Here is a 14303-nt window from a genome sequence, read left to right as displayed (position 1 = left end):
GAGTGAGGGGTTAGAGGTGTGAAAATTTTGTAAACTCCTTTTGGAGAGGAGGGCTACTCTTAATTGAGAAGGCCTTCCAAAATTGTAACTTTAGTTGCAATTAATAATAATAATTTTTTCACCACTTTAAATATTTCTTCTCTTTGTTGGATGATGAAGATGGAGATGAAGAATTATTTAGAGGTTTGCATTTTCTTTCCTTTTTCTCTTTTATTTCCTTTTTATTGCTTATTAGTGTAGATTTATTTCTATGCTTGTAGTTTAGATTTTATTTTCTTGTTAAATAGCCAAGAGGCTAGAACCCTCTTGCCTTAGATTTATTTCATGCTTATAGAGTAGATTTATTTTCTTGCATTTAATTCTTGCAATTTTATTTTGTAGTTTAGATTTTGCACTTTATTTTGTAGTTAGATTTTAATTTCTTATACTATTCACCTTGAGGCTAGAACCCTCTTGGGTTTAGTTTTTCTTTTTGTTTATTTTTATTTTGTTTGATTCGCCTTTAGGCTAGAACCCTCTAGGGAATCACCCTTTTCTAAGAAGTGGGTTTAATTTTAGATTACCCATATCTATAATTGAATCCACCATCTTTAATTTCTTGTATTTTCTTTTATTCTAGAATTTTGTTCTTCATTCTTGAATTTCTTATTTGTTTCTTGAATTTATTCATTTTTCCTTCTCACCTTATTGTTCATACTCACTCTCATTTACACTTTGCACATATTTACACACCACTTTCACTCTCTCAATCTCTTCACAATCACATTCACTCATCAATCTTATTTGTCACGCACACAACATAAGAACCGATTTTATATTTTCTCCTACAAAACACCTTCCTCGTGGGATCGATATCTTAAATACTATAACTTGACACGGTTGTGCACTTGCAACCTTTTTGGTACATGTTTATGCCGCATCAAGTTTTTGGTACATGTTTATGCCGCATCAAGATTTTATATTCTCTCATTATCTATTTAATCAATGGGTTTTTGTTGAGAGTTTGAGATTTATTCTTCATTAACCTGCAATTAAAAGATAAAAATAATTATTAGTGGTATATTTATTCATATAAAATAGATAATGAGGGTATAAAATTGTAATAAAATATGATTATCAAATGCCCCCACACCTAAACTTTTGCTAGTCCTCTAGCAAAGAAAATAAAAAGAAAATCCTAACTCACTTTCGCAGCAGGAATCGCGGTTGTATTTAGCGCATACAACAAGCCTTTAAACCCCTAGGTTACCCTAGTGGACGACTTGTAGTCTCGTGAGGGTTTGCAGTGAATATACCCACAAAATTCGGTCAAATTGCCAAGTTAAATAAGTCAGTGAATAAAAATAAAAAGAAAATCCTAACTCACTTTCGCAGGAATCGCGGTTGTATTTAGCGCATACAACAAGCCTTTAAACCCCTAGGTTACCCTAGTGGACGAGTTGTAGTCTCGTGAGGGTTTGCAGTGAATATACCCACAAAATTCGGTCAACTTGCCAAATTAAAGAAGTCAGTAAATAACTAAATTCACTTGATAACTTTTAGATAATCTAATTGGAGCCAGTTATCACTCAAGAAAACATTTTTATATATAACTCTAAGGTATATTTTTAAAAAAATCTTCTCATTGTAGCAATACAAAACCAAGCCAAACTTAGAAATTTAATTTAAAAGTTTTGAAAAGAACATGTTAACTCTTTGTTTTAAATAATTTTCAAGTTACTTGATTTAGAATATTTTCCAAGACCATATATACAACTATAAAACATTTATTAGTTTTTTTTAACTCTTTCTTCCTTGGTGATTTTTTCTACTTTAACGGGCTTTCTAAGTGACCATTTAACGAGTTTTGGACCAATGGATCCCAACCCAAATGGGCTTAGGTCATTAAGTATGGAAATACTCCTTGGGCTTAATTACTCGGTCAGCTTAGGCTTTATAAGATAGAATCACCTTGAATTAAAGAGTTTTTTTTTCTTTTTGGTGCCCATTTTTCGCACTCTTCTTTTGCAATTTTTTTTTTGTATATGTATATATATTTTGAAAATATGTAAATCAAGACACTTTGAAAAAATTATTTTCAACTCTAAGTTAAGCATGCAAAAATTTCATTATTTTAAATAAAAATCCAAGTTAAGGCTTAAATAAAGTATACTACTTTGAAAATCATTTCTTAAGAAATTTATTTAGAGTTATCATAAAAGGTGATCTTAAGTAAATAACCAACTAGGGATTAGAAATTTTCAAATTTATCAAATAAATCAATTATTACATAACTCCATCAATTTGGTAAGTGACGATATTTTTATAATTTTTTTTAGAAAAAGGGGAAAAATGTAACTAAAATGTAAAATAAAGAGAAAAAATAACTAATTCCCACCCCCACACCTAAATTTTGTATTGTCCTCAATGCAACTCTATGATGCATAAAGTAAACCAGATACGAAGTGAAGCACTTATATTTGGTCGGCTGATAAAAATCTGTAATTACCTTTTATCTGAGGAGGATGAAATCAAAAATTTATTCTCTTTTTTTTCTCTTTTTTTTCTCTTTTTTTTCTTCTTTTTTTTCTTTTTTTCTTTTTTTTTCTTTTCTTTTTTTTCTTTTTTTTAAACAACTGGACAAGAAACTCTTAAATAAGAGAAGAATAAATTCTTTTTATTATTCTGAAATAAACAAAATAAACAATGTAGAATGAAATATTCAACATGAAGAGTTCATGTTCTACATTGAATCCTACCTTATTGCTAAAAATTCTCCCACGGATTTTAAATAAATTCAACATGATATAATCAATAATGTGCTGAAATTCTAAGCATTCCGGGGTGTTCAATGATTTTTGTGGCAATGGAAGGTAGGTATTATTGGTGTCATGCATATTGGACTTAGATTCTTGATTTGTGAATGTTTGTTCTCTAACAACCAATTTTTCTTTAATAATTTTCTCAACCCCAAGATTCATGGTTGATGTGTAAAAATTTGGTTGTTGTTTATTTTCCAAAAATCTTAGTTCATCAAGAAAGAGTTTTTCAAAATTCAGTTCAAAACAGCAATTGTCCAACACAGTTTCTTTATTTTGACAAACCCGATCTGCTTCTCCTAATATTTTTAGCTCCTCACCGAAAATTTCCTCAAAACTTAGATCTGACTCTTCTTCTTCTTCCCTCGGTCTTTCCTGAATTGAATTATCAGGGGAAGAATGAATTGGAACAAGAATTTGGCTTAAAGGTGTTCTTTCCTGATTATCGACCTGTTTTCCTGACTGTAGTGCATTCATTTGAGTGTCCTTAGGATTGACCACGGGTTGACTCAGAATTTCTCCTTCCTCTACTTCACTTATGGCACTAGCTAGTTGATCAATATGGGTTTCTAATCTAGCTAGGGCTTGAGTGTTAGAGTTAAGTATGAGTTCGGTTGATTGCATAAAGGAGTTCATCGTGTAGGATGTTTGAGTTAACATATCCGTGGCTAGTGTGGAGGCCTTAATAATGATTTCAAAACCTTTTTCCAAAAAATTGAGACGTTCATCATGATCTGTATCAAGAGGAGTGTGAGTTACAACTTGATGATGAGGAGACTGATTTTGATGTGACAGATTGGGTTGTTGAAATTGTGGATGAGAATTGAAAGGAACTGTGTTTTCCCTAGGAAAATGTTGGGTCAAAGAGGGAGTGAAGTTTTGAGTTTCGGAGTGGTTTCCCTGATTCCATGCAATGTTTGTGTAACTTGCCCAACCTGGGTTGTAGGTTGGAAAAAATGGATCATTTACCGAATACTGATATGGACTCTCTACAAACTCCCGGACTTCATTGGAAATTTCAATCCTATTGGGATAACCTTGATCTTTAATTTCCAAGTAGTTCTTTCACAATAAACACACAAGTTAAAGAACCAAAATAATTAAAACCTACTTAAGCACCTTCCCCGGCAACGGCGCCAAAAACTTGATGGTGCATAAACATGTACCAAAAAGGTTGCAAGTACACAACCGTGTCATTATCTCTCTAGTGGAAACAATAAATAGATGAAGGTACAGACAGGCAAAACTAGAAATAGAACAACACCGAATATACACAGAAGAAGCACAAGAAATATTAATAATGAGCCCAGCTGGAATAAAATAGATATATCTCTGAGTCTGAACTAAATTTTAAATACAATGAGTCAAATAAACAAAGTCTTACAATAGCTCTCAACTCTATGAAATAAAATATCAATCTAGAGTCTAAAAATAATCAACTACATGTGGAGTTCTGCAATAACTATAAAATGTGATAAATAGCTAAACGGACAACTAAGATGTCCCATCAACCTGCGACTCTTCGTGCGCTAGACTCGCTGCCTAAAAAGGGGTGGAAATAATGAGCGTCAAAGCGCTAGCGAGATCATCACTACCTCTCCCCAGGGGAAAGGGTAGGAGTATATAAAAAATAGAGTCAGTACATACATATATCAAATCATTCATATAACTCTCTATGAATGAAAAATAAATAATCAATGATAACTACCCTAATCTCTAATATAAAGAATAATCATCTCATCTCGAACTACGTCCGAGTGATCTGCTCTAACATAAGAGGATATCAACAATTGCTAAAACAAAAATATCTACCGTTTATAATGGGTGTATCAAAATCTCAAAGAAAATACCCTACTCGCGGGCAATCTATCATGAAAGTAAAGCTTACAACTGATCAATTATCTATGTGTGCATCATCTTGTGGTATAGCGATACTCTCGTAATGCTCTTACTCAATCGCTCTGCGGCAATAGGTTTTATTATCTCCCTATTCCGGATACGTGTAATAACGATACTTTTGTAATACTCTTACTCAATCGTTCTGCGGCAAATAAGTTTTATCTCCCTATTTTCGGATACGTATAGAACAACATTATTCATATTTATCAAATTAACTCATATCGAAAGTGTGTCAATCTAACACAATCTAGCATACAAGCACAAAATCTCGGTGTGCATGACCACATCTGAAGTTCACCATCATCCCAGGTGTTTAACAATCACTAATATCATAGTCTATCATCATAAGGTCGAGAAATCCATTCGACATCCAATTCCAACCCTTATAAACATGCACAGCCAAAAACAAACTGGTGGTCGACCGTGACGGTCAACCGCGACGGGCTCCAGAGACTACCCAGGTCTTTGTCCTGCACGCGGTCGACCGTGGCAGTCGACCGTGAACCCTGATTCCAATTCTCAATTTTTTGTGTATGTCGTGTTCACGTCATGTTTTTGTACTTCAAACATGATTAAATCTTCATGAAACTTGTATGCAAACATGTCACAATAGATATGAACATCTGGAAACAACTCAACAACTATAAACATGATTTTATGCATTAGATTTGTATTCAAAACATCTGGAAACAACTCAACAACTATAAACATGATTTTATGCATTAGATTTGTATTCAAAACCCTAAAAATATGCATAAAAGCTCAAAACAACGAATCAAACTCCTTTCTTTAGATTAACCATGTTTTAAAATCATCCTCAGGTCTTAAATACTTCTGTAAAAATCATTCTTAACCTTTTTAGCATAGAAAGACCTAGTCTCTTTACATATAATACAAAAGAAGTTAACTTTATTCATAAACTAGTCATTTAGGCTCTACAAAACATGTTTAAAACTCTTTAAAAAAATATTTTGAAAACTAGGAGGGGGATTAGCAGAGATGATACTCTCCTGGGGTTGTAGGAAAACGTGTTAGAAGCAACGTTGAAGGAAATCTCCACTCCAAAAGCCAAAAATCACCCGAAAATCCACTTGAAAGCCTTCAATCTTCTCCAAGAAATCAAACTAGGGTTTGGGGGGTTTTGGTGGCTGTTAGGGTTCTTAGGGAAACTGAGAAAAACGTGAAAAACCCATATATATATCAGGGGAAAACAAATATGGTTTTAGAAATCCGAAACCAACTCAAAACAGGAGAAAAATAAACTGCAGGTATCGCGGTCGACCGTGGCGGTCGACCAGGCTGCGGTCGACCGCAGCGGTCGACTGGACCGGACATTTCCAGCTTCCATATGTTTGGCCATTTGTTCATGTTTCAAATCTTTTCTCTCTCATGTATGAACTCGTTCATACTCAAAACACATGGTATTATACTCATATACCATAAAATGATATTTATCATACTAAATATCCACCTATCATAATTTATCACACATTACTTATATTATTCATAAATTATCGGGGTTTTACAACTTCCCCCCATCAAAACAAATCACCGCGTCTCTAGGATTTTTCTCGTGTCGATCTCTTTTTCGTCCGCCAGTTCTCCTCGACGGAGCAAAGCCCGCCGCCTCCCCTTCACTCACGCTCATCCTTGACGATCTCCACCTCGTGTTTCCCTCCTCCCCTTGGCTCCCTCCGTCCACTGCCTCTCCTTCACTTCCCTTCGTTCGACACCTTCGCTTGTTTGCCGACCATCCAAACTCGTCAGCCACCTCTCCTCAATTTGCCTTTGTCCACCGCCTCTCCTCACATCCTCCCCGTCTTCAAGGACCGCCGTCGAGACCTCCACACGACTAAAAAAAAAAGGTATCGGTCTCATTTCCTCTTTCTATTTCCCTTGTATATTCTTTGCTCAGTTGACGCATTTCTTTACTTCGATTTTGAGTATATTTAGCAATTAAACCTCTATATTAAGCATTTTTAGCAATTTTCTAGGGTTTCTGCGATGAATCCCTTCGATTTTCTTGATTATATGTCGTAGCGTTTGAATTTAAAGACATCTTGAACCCTAGTTTTGGAATATCCTGCATTTATTGCAATTTTTCGAAAAAATTGTTTAGTTAATTGTTGTAATGTCTAATTTTACCCTAAATTTGAGTATTTGTTGGTGTTTGGTGGTTGTTAGATGAGGATTGTGGAGGAGTTCACTGGATTGTACATTTTATTACAGGTTTGAGGATGAAACATTCTATCCAGGTGATGAAGAGTACATTTTTCATGGGTAACACTAGGAATTTTATTCCAGATCCCTCTTCATGGTTGAGATTGGTGGCTATAATTCATCAATTGCTAGTGTATTACTATAATTAGTTGGGGTTCACAATGTTCTGACTAGGGATTTCACTGAAATCAGTAAACAAGAGAGCGATAAGATTGAAGATACAATTATCTGAGCATATACCTTCACAAAAATGCCTACATTCTTCACAGCATGTTCTCTGATCTCTTTCGGCCTTATTCAAAAGAATGTTCAACTTCAAGGGATTCAAATTCCTATAAACAAATGTCAATAAGCTCAAAAGTTGAAGGCACTGATAAATCTGATGTAAGTGGTTGCACAATTTATTTCCATCTATCTAATATCTTCACCTGAAAGTATCTCTAAGCTTATCTTTACTACAAATCTTGAGAGGATTTCATGAGATAAAAACTTGTGCTTATCTTTAATTGAGATTCACTAGTATAACATCACTTTGTTTGTAGGTTCTTCAAAATACCAAGGAACTAAAACAAAAATTAAAGGACCATCTTCGAAATAAATCAGACTTGTTCAAGAACGGTCTTCTAGAGAATGATAAGGTGTGTTCAATAATTTGTTGCCGTATATATTCTCATGTTGGGAGCATAGATTTTCCCCCTGATTTGTTTTTTTTTCCCCCCCCCCCCCCCTGATTTGTTTTTCTCAACATATACAGGTTATGCTCAGAAATAATGAATGAAAAGAGAGGTATTATAAAGTAAAGTTTTCTGCAGACAATCCAATAGAGATTGAAAGTATTTGAAAGAAGGTAGTGGGTTTTGGATTTTCCTTGACCTTTCTCTGTTCTACTCTCGGAATTTTATATTGGAGAAATTTTTAAAACCAACCTTTTTTAGAATTTAATAGGCAAAATCGACCTAAAGTGAAAAATATTAGCAAAACCGACCCTTTTCTGAAGAAAAGGGTCGGTTTTGCAGCCGAATGTGTTTTACGAAGTGCACGGGACTGCTAGTCCCGTGCACTTGGTCTTGACCAGCGGCTGGGCTCTCTGCTTAAAAGTCTAAGTCGGGACTAGCAATCCCGACTTTTAAGCAGAGAGGACTCGAGACTAGGTGCACAGCAAGTGCACGGGACTGCTAGTCCCGTGCACTTGCTGTGCACACTTTTGTGCACTTTCTGGCTGCATTTTAAGCCGTTCCTGTACATACATCAACACAAACATCAACTAACAAGTCACATACTCATTTCACCACTACATTTCATGTAGTCCCGTTACATACATCCACACAAACTCCCACTAACAAATTACATACTGATTTCACCACATACTCATTTCAAATCAAACAAATCACATCACACCACAAACTCCCACTAACAAATCCAACATAATAACACCACAAACCCACTTAGAAATCAAACATATCACACGATATTATCGACTACAAATCCAAAAACCACATCCCTAAATAGTTTTGTAATGTATATAACCTGTAGTTTACATACATCCAAGAACTCTCCTCCTCCTCCTTTGGCTTCGTCGTCCTCCATACCGCCCTTCGACGAGTTCGTGATCCGGTTGCGTTTGTGGTTGTGACGGTCCAGCTCCATCGTCAACACGTTGGGAAGGTCCAGCTTCATCGTCATTTCTGCGTCGTCCTCGACTTTGTCGCTGTTGTCGTGTATATACGAATGGCGTTACCTCCCGTCCATCATGACGATCTTCGTGAGTTCGGTGTAAGGCTTGTTGAAGCCTCTGCATTATAGCCTGATATATTGATACATGTTCATGTGTTTCGGGATTTCTACCTGCGATAGATAGTTCAAAAACAAAATTTCATATTAAATTTGATATAACAGAATGTAAATTTGAGATTTAATTTTATCGTACCTGCTCGAGCCAATTCCAAGCCACGATTTGCAAGAGTTTGAACTTCATCTATTGCTGATACCTGCAAATTTTTCAACACATAAAGTACCAATAAAAATGGACTTAGATCAAAATATGAAAATACTTACTAATTCTCTCTCATCTATACCCCGGGGGACATATCCTCTTTGCGACTCAACCGGTATTGTGGTCGAATGAAGTATCCATCTTCGAGTTATGCCCCAATACCAAGTGTAGTAATCTGATTCCCGAGGAGTTGGTTCAATTTGGTTGACAATGCAAAAATGCCTATCATTCCATCTGTGTATAAAAGCTTGATGCACGATCATCCAGTTTATTTGCTGGCCTCCTTTTTTTGCCTTCCTCTCTATCTTTTCAACAAACTGCGGAACATGTTGTGCACGACCAAATTGTCGAAGCACGCGGTCCGGTACATGCATTTCTACTATCTCCAAACATATAAGAGGAACTCTAGCTCTCCATACAACTTGGTATTCTGTGCATATTGGGGGTAGCTGAGGTAGAAATTGGGTGTAGGGCTCCCATTCCATCTATAATAATTTAATGCAGTTGCATATCAGAATTGGGTTTTCAGTATGTAGAAAAAAAAACGCATGTTTTTCGGTGAGAATTACCTGAAAAATCTTCATACGGTCAAGCTCATTCCGGTAGAAATCCAATTGTCTAGCCGGGGTCTCGTCATAGCATTTTTCGACATTCCATCTACAAAAAAATGTTTGTCATACATTTAGTACCACAATGATAACTACAATTATATTCGCTACATAAAAAATACAATACCTGCATCCCAGTGGAATTTGTCCATCTAATTGTAAATGCGTGCATAGTCTCGGCTTCAAATGAAGTCTCTCCCATGCCCATACTTGCAATAAGCTTAGACACCCTTTAAGCTCACTGTTTTGCATAAGTGCCACTTTTGACATCTCTCTATATAAATACGCCAAAACAGCACTACCCCACGATTTTGTACCACATACGTCCAAGTCCTCGAGGAGTGGTAACCACCTAGCATATTCACAATATTCCAATTTATTAAAATAAGCTAATTCAATGAAATACAGATTCATATTATAAATACACATACCTCGCATGCACTTTATCTTTACTTGAATCTGGAAATAATATAGTACCAATCATGTGCATAATGTATGCACGTGCATGTTGGTCAACCAAAATTTGTGGGGCATCAACAGGCAACGGTACTGAGAAGATCTCTCTCAACCACTTCAACTTAATATTTCCTCGAGGCATAGGCTCTGGAGCTACACCTAACAACTCCTCACATCTTCGAGGCCATACATCACTATCAGTGCCGGTAATGCACGGACCATCTATACGGAGACCGAGTATCACGGCTACATCTTGTAGAGTAATGATAGCCTCGTCCATCCGGAAGTGGAAAGTATTGGTCTCAGGTCTCCATCTATCCATCAACGCAATCAGTAGGGGCCAATCGAGCTTTATCCAACGAAGCTTTGAACAAGTCAAGAAGCCGGCCCGTCCCACAGCTGCTATGATACGCTCATCCTCTAACCGCCAACGGCTATGGCTGAGGCTATGATCAACCATAACGATACTCGGACCTCTCTGTATAGACAATGATAGTATAAGAATGCAATATTATGTAAATGCAAATATTACAATTATAAAGTAACTGAATTACCTCTGTACAGGATATAATATGTGAACGATGCTGAGCCTGGTCATATAAGACCTCATCACTAACCGGCCCAGGATCCATGGTGTACAAACCTGCACATATAATTATACACATGTTAATAATCAATCATATAGTAATTCAGTTTCTTTATTAAAGTATATAAAAATAAAAAAATGATATAAATTACCAATTAGTTGCTATCTATTGTGTCTAGATGGACAACGAGGTCGAGTATGTCCCGGTTGTTTGCAAAGACTACATTTTTTGTGCTTGACCACTCCTTCTCGCCCTTGATCCATGGTTCCCCTAATTCGCACAGATCGTGGTCGACCTGCTTGTCTCCGGTACTGAGGTGGAACTATATGTGGTCCATTATATTCAGGCCAATACCGACTATCATCAGGTGGATGAAAACTCTCACTATATGTCTTTTGATAGTGAGCTGTTGAATACCAAGGCGAGCAATACCGATTTCTGGGAATTCTAGCACCTCCCGGCTGATTAGAAGAAGCCGCAAGCACATGTGCACAGGGTATTTTTTGGAGTTGTGGTATGTTACATGTGCAAGTGCAATCAACATCAAATAGTTTAACGGTGTAGATACCGTCACAATCTTGTACCTGCCATTCGTTGTCGTTGAATACAGTAATTTGACATGATCTTGCTGCCTCAATTCTTCTATGCAAAATGGACTCATTTTTTGGTGTGTAACGTGTTGTCCAGTCTATGCCATCACCACGCCTTTTGTTGAAGTATGCGTTTAGTCTATAGAATGTTCTCGCAACCAAAGATTGTATTGGCATAGCTCGTGCTCCTTTAAGAACGCCGTTAAAGCTCTCGGAGCAATTAGTCGTCATCATGCAAAACCGCACACCCTCATCCTTACATAATGCCCACCGATGCTCGAATTGAGGCTTCAAGTTATTTTCAATCCAATTATGTGCATCTAATGACAAAGACTTGATTTTCTCCCTGCAATGTTCATACACTAATGTGTCGGTCGCACACCCGGCTTGCCACAAAAGATTTTGCAAATTAATCTCACCGTGTTTTTTCTTGAAATTATCTCTTATATGCCTTAAACAATATCGATGGTGATGTGGTGCACTAAAACCCTCATGTAACGCCCTTATAATTCCTTTCATCCTATCCGAAATAAAGGTAATTATTCTTGGCGCACGGACACTTGGAATCCACTTGTATATAAGTTCAAAAAACCACTTCCAACTAGACGTATCCTCCACCTCCACGACTGCAAATGCTAGAGGAAATAACCCGCCATTTGCATCTACACCGGTCGCTACAAGAAGCACGCCTTTGTACTTTCCATATAAATGTGTACCATCAATGCTCAATAGCGGACGACAAAAAGTGAAGCCCTTAATAGCAGGACCAAATGCCCAAAACACGCGAGTGAACCTCTCCATACCCGGTGCAATCTCTTCGGATAATATTTCGTATTCAGTACCCGGATTATTTCGTTTGATAGCTTCAAGATACTGTGGAAGTAATTCATATGATTTTTCCCAATCTCCAAAAATTTTAGACAACGCTTTCCTCCTTGCATCATATGCCTTATATTTAGATATCTTAATCCCCCGCATGTCATATACCCTCTGAAATATCTGACCTGCATTCAGATCAAGTTCAGCTCTAACTTCAGGCATAATTAGCTTACATATATAAGAAGAAGATGCAGAATAATCATCGACATCCACCGACGGGTTGCAACATGTGTGAAGTCCGCAATATCTACATATTACAAATTGCCCATTTGATGATTTTCTCACAGCGGCATTTAGCAACCAAGGACATTTTTTATTTCTCTCATCTTGCTCATTTGCGTTCTCTACTTCATTCTTATCGTTAAAGAAGCATTTCACATTGTAGTTTGTTGCATTAGTTTTTACCGGCTTGAATTTGACCCGATTCTTGATGGACCATTCTCGGATTGCAAAGATCAGTGCCTCCTTGCTCTCGAATAGATCCCCTTTTTTAAAAGTGAAGTCCTCAGGTCGTTGTAAATTTGGCCCAACATCAACAAATCCAGCTTGAGAAGTATTTATCCAATCCTCATTATGAAACTCGTCGGGCAACGGATCTTCAGCTTCCACATAATCATTGTTAACGTTAAATTGCTCCATCCAACGGGCGTCATCATCGATTCCAGCTGCCACATGCATGCTATCAATTTGCACGCCATCTTCTTCAAAATGATCTGAATCATCATCTGCTTCATCTTCTATAATTGCTCCGACTGGTGGGTAACCCGTAACATGACCTGAAGCGTCGTTAAATATATTAGTTGACGTCCCACCGATAGAATACTCACTTAAATGTTGTGGTTGAGACCATGGCTCTTGACTTGGAGATGTCATAAAACCAATCGACTCGTTGTCTAAGTCAAGCATCCGAGAAAACTCTCCTTGAGGTCGTGAAACTTGGGCAAATTCCTGAATCGGATACTTCTCAATAAACAACTCAATTGACGCTTGCTTCTCGACTAATTGTTTCATGTCATTCAATTCCTCATCTTCGGTAATCTCCACGGCAATAGTTCTACTCTCATTTATCGGACAGTTGAAGAACACCCTAATTGTATATTCTTCTTTCTTAATTTTAGTAACTCTGTGTATTTCCCTAGTCATTCCATCAAAATTACACGACTTAGATAGCATGAACATTTTCCGAGAACCTCCATCATACACCGGCAAATTATTCACTCCGACGCCGAGGCTCCCATTAAAGAAACAAATAATGGATATGGAGTTCGTCATCGAAACTGAAAATACACAGTCCATCATATGCAAATAATCTATTAATATCTGAATAAATCAACATCAAATTTATTACCTTAATCAATCCCAAATAATGGCTAAACCCTAACTCCCAAATCACATTATATCACATTATTCAACCTATACAATACCCCTCAACGAACAAAATCCAATAAATAACTCAAATTAGCATCAATTAAAAAGAACAAAAAAGCCCCATCAAATTCCCAAATTATCAAAAAAACTCATTTCCAGAACCCCAAAATCAACCAGAAACCCAGTATAAAAATTAAAATCTATAATACCTTTAGCAGCAGCGGGGTCGAAGGCTCGAAGACGAGAGCGGCGGGGGTCGAAGGATCGGTCACGAGAGCGGCGGCGGGGTCGGCGGCAAAGGCTCGAAGGCTAGGGTTTTTTGGGGGGGGGTCGAAGGCTCGAAGACGAGAGCGGCGGGGGTCGAAGGATCGGTCACGAGAGCGGCGGCGGGGTCGGCGGCAAAGGCTCGAAGGCTAGGGTTTTTTGGGGGGGGGTCGAAGGCTCGAAGACGAGAGCGGCGGGGGTCGAAGGATCGGTCACGAACTAGAGCGGCGGCGGGGTCGGCGGGGACTGCAACTGGCGGTGGTCGGCGGCGGGGTCGACGAGGCTGAAAACGAAAGAAAAGACGAAAGGGGGGGTGGGGTAGGCGGACTGCACGGGACTACTAGTCCCGTGCAGTTTCGTAACTGCAAAATCGACCATTTTAGGTCGGTTTTGCTAATTATTTTGTGAGACGGTAGATTTTGCCCAATAAAATTGAAAAATGGGCTGTTTTAAAAATTTCTCCTTTTATATTTTTTATGCTGAATTTATTTTTATGTATAATATTTCAAGCTTGAAAAATATGTGGAAGCTCTATGTTGGGTATTGCGTTACTATTTTGCTGGTGTGCCTTCTTGGCCGTGGTAAGCAACAGTTAAGAAATTTCGTTTCATTTAACTTCCTAATACATAAGGTCAACAATA

The 14303-nt window shown here is 37.5% G+C and overlaps 1 protein-coding gene and 1 long non-coding RNA gene across 3 annotated transcripts; both read right to left on the bottom strand.

Annotated features, from left to right (window-relative positions):
* On the bottom strand, positions 8238-8999 carry LOC109829588. The gene is made up of 3 exons (XR_002244083.1): positions 8973-8999; positions 8845-8905; positions 8238-8762 (listed from the first exon to the last, which is right to left on the bottom strand). It is a non-coding gene; the product is annotated as an uncharacterized LOC109829588 (long non-coding RNA).
* Positions 10262-12149, bottom strand: LOC109831573. 2 transcript variants are annotated; one of them, XM_020398918.1, is made up of 3 exons: positions 10713-12149; positions 10529-10617; positions 10262-10452 (listed from the first exon to the last, which is right to left on the bottom strand). In XM_020398918.1, the coding sequence occupies exon 1, from the start codon at positions 12127-12129 to the stop codon at positions 10723-10725; it is 1407 nt and encodes a 468-aa protein (XP_020254507.1). In that variant the 5' UTR covers positions 12130-12149; the 3' UTR covers positions 10262-10452; positions 10529-10617; positions 10713-10722. The 2 variants fall into 2 exon arrangements, with proteins under 2 accessions (XP_020254507.1, XP_020254508.1); XM_020398919.1 differs by lacking the exon at positions 10262-10452 and having other exon boundaries at positions 10529-10561; positions 10656-12149.

This window comes from Asparagus officinalis, chromosome 2 (assembly GCF_001876935.1).
Source record: "Asparagus officinalis chromosome 2, Aspof.V1, whole genome shotgun sequence".
Classification (NCBI taxonomy): Eukaryota; Viridiplantae; Streptophyta; class Magnoliopsida; order Asparagales; family Asparagaceae; genus Asparagus; species Asparagus officinalis.
Note: the sequence above shows the minus strand (reverse complement) of the source record. Positions and strands in the feature narration are given on the sequence as shown.